The sequence below is a fragment of the Rhodamnia argentea genome, chromosome 6 (genome assembly GCF_020921035.1).
Source record: "Rhodamnia argentea isolate NSW1041297 chromosome 6, ASM2092103v1, whole genome shotgun sequence".
Taxonomy (NCBI): domain Eukaryota; kingdom Viridiplantae; phylum Streptophyta; class Magnoliopsida; order Myrtales; family Myrtaceae; genus Rhodamnia; species Rhodamnia argentea.
This window is the reverse complement of record NC_063155.1, coordinates 4,269,212-4,277,790: the sequence shown is the minus strand read 5'-3', so window position 1 is coordinate 4,277,790 and position 8,579 is coordinate 4,269,212. Positions and strand designations below refer to the sequence as shown.

The 8,579-nt window shown below is 42.7% G+C and overlaps 1 protein-coding gene and 1 pseudogene across 1 annotated transcript; one reads left to right on the top strand and one right to left on the bottom strand.

Annotated features, from left to right (window-relative positions):
- Positions 1-2,522: 2,522 nt before the first annotated feature.
- Positions 2,523-7,239, top strand: LOC115744822 (sugar transport protein 13-like). Its single transcript, XM_048280919.1, has 6 exons — positions 2,523-2,575; positions 2,610-2,761; positions 3,061-3,383; positions 4,998-5,122; positions 5,965-6,256; positions 6,408-7,239. Exons 2-6 carry the CDS (start codon positions 2,626-2,628, stop codon positions 7,092-7,094), a joined length of 1,563 nt encoding a protein of 520 aa, XP_048136876.1. The 5' UTR covers positions 2,523-2,575; positions 2,610-2,625; the 3' UTR covers positions 7,095-7,239.
- Positions 7,119-8,360, bottom strand: LOC115744857 (annotated as a pseudogene).
- Between the last annotated feature and the right edge of the window lie 219 nt (positions 8,361-8,579).

Sequence of the window (8,579 nt, the reverse complement as noted above, 5' to 3'; positions counted from 1 at the left end):
TTTTCTACCCCACAAATTTTTTTTGTTCTTCTCTCTTTTGCTTTATTTTATTTTTATTCTAAATGATTTCTCTTTCACTTGTTGCGTGGAACAATCAGTTTGTCTAGTTTTTTACGCTCTACTGGTTATAATAATAACAAATATAACAATCCAAGACATGCATAACAACACTTCTACTCTGGAGATCAATATTCGAAGAGAATTAAATTTTATGTTTACTTCTTCACGTGGCTCTAAAACTATTTCTGGAATAAAAATTGTTCCAACAGTAGAAAAATAAAGTTACTTAATTAAATAGATTTTTATTTCAAAAATTATATTATTAAATTAATTTCTATTCTAGAAGTAATCTCGAGGTAGAAATTCTACTTCAAAATGTTTTTCATGCCTGCCCTAAACTCCAAAGCCGCCTTGACGTGACGCCACTTCGCGCCTCTCGTCCTCAAACTTTGTCAAAATTTGTCCCGACATACTTTTTTCTTTTTCGAATTGGAATTTTTTTTTTATAAATAACCTCGAATTACAATCATGCAAGATGTGGAGTTCACACATGGTTCTCGACTGTAGCCGGTCTTTTATTCATGGCATTATCTAATTTAGCAATGGAAACGGGGAAAAAAAAAACCATCAATAAAAAAAAGAGATTAGGTAGATATTTCCTCCCTCGGCAAAAGTATATATATAGGTCCATACTTATGTGACCCTAAGCTATCTCTAATTGAAGTATTAAAAAAAAAGGAAAAAGAAAATTTTAACAGAAATTTGTGAAAATGTATCCCAAATGTTATGACTAGTTAAACTTATGACCAATCCATAATTTAGGGTTTGATGATATTGTATGTCCTTTGTTTGGGGATGAGGTTAGTGGGATATTTCATGAGTTTGAGATCTGTTTATCTCTTATAGTAAAAAAAAAAAAACAGTGTGGATGCTATTATGTCAACGACAGCTAAAATTGGTACGAATGTAAAAAGTTTAAACACTGAATTGACAAAAAAAAGTTGAGGATTGAATTGGCACAATCACAATAGGGTTTAAGACATCTTTGATAATTTTCCCGTAGAAAATTAAAAGGAGAGCCCAAAACTAGAATTAACCTATTACTTATTTTCCGAGTTTCTTTGTTGGTTAGGCTTAATTACAGGTTGTGTAGAGTATTTATTTGTTCGTTTTGGAGAAACCTTTTCGTCGCATTATTTCAAAACACATGCTTTCAGAGAGGAATTTGTCCAAAATCTCGGCTTTAAGCTAATTCCGGGCGCATTTGCAGATTGGATTACTCGCGTTTTCATCGTTTCTACCTTCGAAACATACCCAAACCCAATGATCTCTTATGATCGATAACGTACCCAATACTTTTTGAAAATCAAGCTATAGGTTGTGGCTAAGTCAAATCGATCCAATATGCACACCAAAATCACAGTCGTGCTGCAACTTTCAACCACCACGCTATCACGCATACTCTACCAAATCCGACGACCGACCTCGCACGTTCTCCCCAGCCCCTTTTTCAATTTGGATAACCTTCGCTTCCCCCTAATTTGACCTTAATGCCACTCCTTAACGAATTTTCACGCGCAACATTGCAACGTGGCACGAATCAATTCTCGTAGCTGACACACACACACACTCACCCCTTATCTTGTTCTTCGTTAAAATTCAAACAACATGTTCCCATTCCCAAAGTAAAATAGACCCAAGCGCAAAAAAATTCGACGAGACCATTTGCTTGATCGAAACGACATTCTACACGTGTCGCTTTATCACTTCGAATCTTTGTGGTCGAATGTTCAAAGAAAAAGGGAGAAAGCGAGACAAATGTTGAGCCTAGGGTTTTGCTTGACTTCCTGTAGAGATAAGCCATCGGCTCCCTTTGGAAACCGTGGACGGGAATCTTTCTTCTTTTCAGAAATCAAAAGATATTTGACGACGGTGTTTGCTCATTGACCTTCGCAGCTGGCGCTGATTTAGAGCATTTCACAGAGACTTTCCGATGTATCCCCATGTCGAAATACGTTTGGACCGTCGGATCTTGTGTATCTCATGTGAGTTGAAAAGTCGAGAACTCCATCGGAACTAACCATATTCCATATGCATTGGTTGCCGGAAAATTAAACGAAGGACATGCGAAACTCGGCCGATCAAATGACCGAGGGGAGCCATTCCAGTTTCGTTCGACATCGAACGACCATAGAATTTGTCTTGCAGACTAAGATAACTCCAGAAGTTTTGACTGAATTATGATCGAAAGAGGGTAAGACGGGAATTTGTTTTAGATTCTCATTTTTCTCTTTCGATATGAAATCACGTTACACGTACGAGATTGGTGTCAAGAATTAATAGGACCAACCAATAAATTGCATGTAATTAAAGTTGGACGACATCCTCGTAATCTGAGAGTCAGATATTTGTACCATGGGTTCCTAAAAATATACTCCATTTAATAATACTCAAAGTCTCGAGGGCCATATATATAATATCTTCCTCCCTCCATTATGGAGGTGTAATGACCATAAATCTCTCAACCTCCTCCTCTTCTTCTTCTTCGAGGTAGAAGAGAGCATTGAGCTCGACCACTGCTTGTTTTTCACATACGAATTAGCTCTGTGACGGTCGGAGTACAACATGGCGGGGGGAGGCTTGGCAGTGGCGGCGCCGGGGGCGAGCCAGTTCGAGGCAAAGATAACGCCTATCGTCATCATCTCCTGCATAATGGCCGCGACCGGCGGCCTCATGTTCGGCTACGACGTCGGGGTTTCAGGTAAATTCATTCATTCGTTGGTCCATCAAATTGCCAAACGACAACCTCCGGGCATGTAGAGAAGTTCATGTTCCGGCGCTGCGATTGTTTGTCTCGCGACGCCGGTCTTGTTCGGGCCGGTTCGGTTCCATCCCTCGACTTCAAAACGAACTAATCTGCACGAAAGCTTCAAGAGTTTTGAGAGGAATAGAGAGAGCTCGTTAGGACATTTCTGGTCACGTGACCGATCACGTACGCGCAGCTTGCTAGCTTCCTCTGTTTCGCTAATGAAACTTTTTGTCTCACTTATTTTGACACAGGCGGAGTCACGTCGATGCCCCATTTCTTGAAGAAGTTCTTCCCGGTGGTGTACCGGAAAACCCAACAGCCGGGGCTCGACAGCAACTACTGCAAGTACGACAACCAGGGCCTCCAGCTGTTCACCTCGTCGCTGTACCTCGCCGGGCTGACGGCCACCTTCTTCGCGTCCTACACGACGAGGCGGCTCGGGAGGCGGCTCACCATGCTCATCGCCGGGATCTTCTTCATCCTCGGGGTCACGTTCAACACCGCCGCCCAGGACCTGGCCATGCTCATCGTCGGGCGGATCTTGCTCGGCTGCGGCGTCGGCTTCGCCAATCAGGTAAATTCCGTCCAACCAATATACACGATCGCACATCGAAAAAATCGTAACGCTTTGTGAATTGTTTTGAAATGTGGTCCCCAAAAAGGGTGTCGCTACGTGATGCTTTAATTGTTACGATTGAATTCTAGTCGATCAAAGGAGGTTCATTGATTAGGACAAGCTGTCTTTCTAACTAGAGAAGAACATAGGGTGGGTGACATTTGACCATCAGGTGAGAAAAGGTTTTTGTTTTTGTTTTTTTTTTAGGAGTTCCTAATAGAAAAAATAAAATAAAAAGAAAAACAGAAGAAGAAGAAGAAGAAAAAAACATGCTCTAGCACATTAAATCATGTAAAAATGATTTTCCTTTAGATAAGCCTAAATTAAACTCGACATGATTTTTCGGACCATGATAACATATAATACATCAATTATACCATTTCTTATCTTAATTTCGCTTGGAAATAAAGTCTTTAGCTCGTGCTATTACGTAAGTAACATTACCAGTTTCTTGTTGATCGTCCAATTCCATCAAATTACTCATTTTACAATTAAGCATTCACCTTTCTCGGAACCCTGGTTATTTTTTTGAAAATTAGGAGTCCAGAAAGACTCGAACTTGGGAAGGGTATTTTAGCAGATATGGTAATCCCGATCAATAGTTGTTTAAGCTTAATCCGCCAATAATTTCATAAAGAGGGAGATATTCTGTTACTTGGCAGTTTGTCCATGTGATTGGGACATTTCGTTTGTGGTCATGATGGTCCAAGGCGAACATCATATTCGACATCGACTGTTCTTGGAGTCATCCAGATAATGCCGACAACATCCCATTAAATCATTTGGCCTTTTGACAAGTCCTATGGCCTTTTCTAGTCCAACCCGATGTTCCACACTTTTTTTTTTGTACTTCTATTTTATCTTATCATCTTTTTACTAGACTTAAAATTCAAAATTCAATGCAACCACCTACGAAGAATTCGCTCCTCCTACTTCTAAGAATTGATAGTTTAATGTAGCACGCCGTGTGAGTCGAAAACAAACGTTAGTTTCTTAATCTAGCCAAAAAATCTATGTGGCCAGTTGCGACTAGATCACGACTTTGGGGTTGAACAAAAATATCATAGACCGTACTGAGGATTAGGTACTATTTTTTTTTATATGAAAAAGGGTTAAAATCGAACAGGAAAATCGACAATTTACTATCCCTATTTTATTACTCAATAAATCATGAAATAACTAGTGAAATGAATCTAGTCTTAAAGCACCTATCCATGCCAAGATAAGCAAATCAGTTAGTGGGAAATATTTTCTTCCTCGAAAATTATGTTGAAAGCTCAGTAGTTTGTTGATGTCTTTGTGCAAAGGAGGCCATCATCGTCAATTAAAAGCTCTCGACTAACAAGATCGACGATAGAGTCAATTTTCAATGATGATCCTGCAAGAATTAAGTTTTTTTTTGCCAAATTGAGTTCCAATCACAGTTCCGTGAACGTGATTTTTCTCTATTTCGGATCTATTAAGCACTATCATACAAATATATTTGTGCTATTCTCGAGATTTTCGATTACTTATCGTTTTTGGATTTCTTGTACTTACCAAAAACATGTGCATGCAATAATTGTCTTTTAGGCGGTACCACTGTTTCTGTCGGAGATCGCGCCGACGAGGATCCGAGGAGGGCTCAACATACTGTTCCAGCTCAACGTCACCATCGGCATCCTCTTCGCAAATCTAGTCAACTACGGCACTAACAAGTAAGTCAAGAATCCCTTATATAATTGCAAATTAAATATTATTTCCTCTTCTTCTTTTTTTATTCTTAATTTTTTTAAAATATATTTTTCGCATCTCCCGTGTTACACCTGTTGATTCTGTGAAAGGTCCCCTCTCTCTCTGTTTTTTTAAGTGTGAATAAAGGTGCACCGTCCACGTCGTCTTTGCTAAGATGCTGAAATTTATAGGATGGTTGACCCGCAACGGAACAAAAAGGAATAATAGTATAATTAAAGCAAAGAAGAGGAAAAAAACGAATAAGATGATTCTTCTTTTATTAATTAAGTTTCCGGATAACAAAATCGGAATATCGAATTATGTGGGAACGGTAGATGAGAGAAGTTTAGGATTGAATAAACAAAACGAATCGAGCTAATGAGAACACAACACACATGTTTCGGTGAACGTGTCTAGGTAAAATATTCTCATATGTGTCGGTCGGGGCAGAAGAGTTCGGGAATTTCTTCCGACAAGCCTAGTGGATGGTGAGTTGCAATCGTGGACATCGGACCGATCCGATAGGAACCAAAGGTTGGAGGATCCCTCCCACCAAGGACGAGACTTCTCCGATCTAGGGGATGACTGATGGGTCATGCCGTACGTGTCTAGGCCGACCCGATCCGTTTTGCCACCTTTCACACTAATCAGGAATAAAGGGAAATACAGGTTTGGTTGATTGGATTCTTCTTAATAGGGTGAACTTGAACCAGATGCGAGGTCTTGTCGTGGATAACTCTATTTTTGCTGATAATATTATTGAACCGACTCGATTCGATTTGGATTGATTGTCCTAATCTAACACGACAGCGAAAACTTGTGATAGGATCAAAGGGGGATGGGGTTGGAGGCTGTCCCTGGGGCTAGCGGGCATCCCGGCCGGTCTTCTGACCATAGGGGCTCTCATGGTGGTCGACACGCCCAACAGCCTCATCGAGCGCGGCCGCCATGAGGAAGGCAAAGCGGTCCTCCAGAAGATACGAGGGATCGACAATGTCGAGCCCGAGTACTTGGAGCTCGTCGAGGCGAGCCGTGTCGCCAAAGAAGTGAAGCACCCGTTCCGGAACCTCCTCAAGAGGAGAAACAGGCCTCAGCTAGTCATTGCCATGTCCTTGCAGGTACTTACTGTATAAAAGTACGGACATAATATAAGTTTCCAAATTGATTTTCCCTTTCATCTCTAGATCATAAATTACAGATAGGGCAGTCATCTAGTGATGATAGATGTTTTCAATTTCTTACAAGCACATATTTCTTGCATTGCAATAGCTTTTCCAACAATGCACCGGCATCAATGCCATCATGTTCTACGCGCCGGTCCTCTTCAACACGGTGGGATTCGGGGGCGACGCGTCGCTCTACTCGGCCGTCATAGTCGGGGCTGTCAATGTCCTATCCACTTGCGTGTCCATTTATTCAGTCGACAAGGTCGGTCGCCGGATGCTCTTGCTAGAGGCTGGCGTGCAAATGTTCCTGTCCCAGACTGCGATCGCCATTATACTCGGAATCAAAGTCAAGGACCACTCGGAGAATCTCAGTCACAGCTTCTCCATCTTTGTGGTCATCCTGGTCTGCACGTTCATCTCGGCTTTCGCGTGGTCATGGGGCCCCCTCGGGTGGCTGATCCCGAGCGAGACCTTCCCCCTGGAGACGCGCTCGGCGGGGCAGAGCGTGACGGTCTGCGTCAACTTGCTCTTCACCTTCGTGATCGCGCAGGCCTTCCTCTCGATGCTGTGCCACTTCAAGTTCGGCATCTTCCTCTTCTTCTCCGGGTGGGTGTTGATCATGTCGCTGTTCGTCCTGCTTCTGGTCCCGGAGACAAAGAACGTCCCCATCGAGGAGATGACCGAGAAAGTGTGGATGCAGCATTGGTTCTGGAAACGGTTCATGGACGACAAAATTCCAGTAAAGAACGGTAACGGCGCCTCCCTGAATGGACACAACAATGGACTATAAATCGCCTTCGCAGTTGTAAATCTATAGTATTCGTCGAGATATACTGACGATACATAAGCTAGTATGAAGTTTTCTAGGTGACTATCTTTATTGTATTGATATGCAGAGTTTGCTTTCACTTATACACGTCCTTGTTGTTGAGTGACATTAGAAAGATTCAATCTTTCATAATCTTTCGATCCAATTTGTGTTCCAATCTGGTGCTGCTTACAAAACTCGTCGACCATTGCGTCAATCAGCACGTTTTTGGTCTCGGGCAGCAGGAACAGCACGAGTAGCCCAATCAGGAAGATCCAGCCTCGAAGAAGAAGAAAATGTGGGGGCGCATGGGGCACCATCACGGAGAGGAAGGCTTGGGCTACAAGGAATGTGAACGGCATGTTGGAGCCGACCGGTAATTCGAACCCGGTGGTCCTTGTTTCGACGGGGCTGTGTCGCTCGAAATTAGCCAACCGAGCGGGCCCCATGACAGTGCAAATGCCCTGACGAACAAGCACACGAGCACGACTAGGATTGCAGCGTCTCTTTTGTCTAGTGAGTTTGTGGCTTCCAAGTAGGCCAATAGAATTGCTCCAATAGCAGCCTAAAAAATCACGCAGACTTGCTCATCATGAAATCCAGATATAGCAATATGAAACCTGAATGATGAACATTTGGATGCAGGCTTGGAGGAGCAGCTTTCTCCTGCTGACTCTATTGACAGTGTAGATCGACACTAACGTACTCGCCACGTTCACAATCCCGTGATGACGGAGGATGACACCCATACGTTAATCTTAGAACCCGAGTGTCTGGAAGAGGACCAGAGCGTAAAACATCGAGGCGTCGATCCCGGTGAAGTGCTGGCACACTTGCAATGAGATCCCCATTATTAGGGGAGGCAAGCTTGGCCTCATCAGGAGCTTCCTGAATGGGCTCTTGACTTGCCGGGTCACTTCAGAGGCCGCTGTGATCTGCTCGAATCCAGGTTCAACTCTTTTCACACTCCTTATCCTCTCAAGAGCCTTTCTTCCGCACTCTTTTCATTCCCGCGCCCGACTAGCCTAGTCGGTGTCGTGGTGATGACTACCGATCCTACGAGCAGGAACATCACAGGGACGCTGGTGAGTCCTAAGGGCGCCATCCGTGCGGATGCATCTTTGAAGTACCGTAGTCTACTGAATTCGTGACCGGAATGCCAATAGGGACAGACTTGAATAGAACGTGCACAGCTCCTCTTTGTTGAACAGGAGCAATCTTTGACAAGAACAAAGGCACAGCCTGCATGATTTATTTTCAATGAGATTCTAAAGGGCAAAAGTACATTTTTAGTGCCAAAACTTATGTACGGAGATCATTTTGGTGCCTCCGGCGAAATTTTCAGGCCAAAACTGCCACGTGTCATTAATAATTAAATTTTAATGTAAAATAACATTAAAAAAATTCAAATAAGTCCACGTGAGCTGCCATGTGGACTTTTGCATTTTAAAATAAATTAAAATAAAT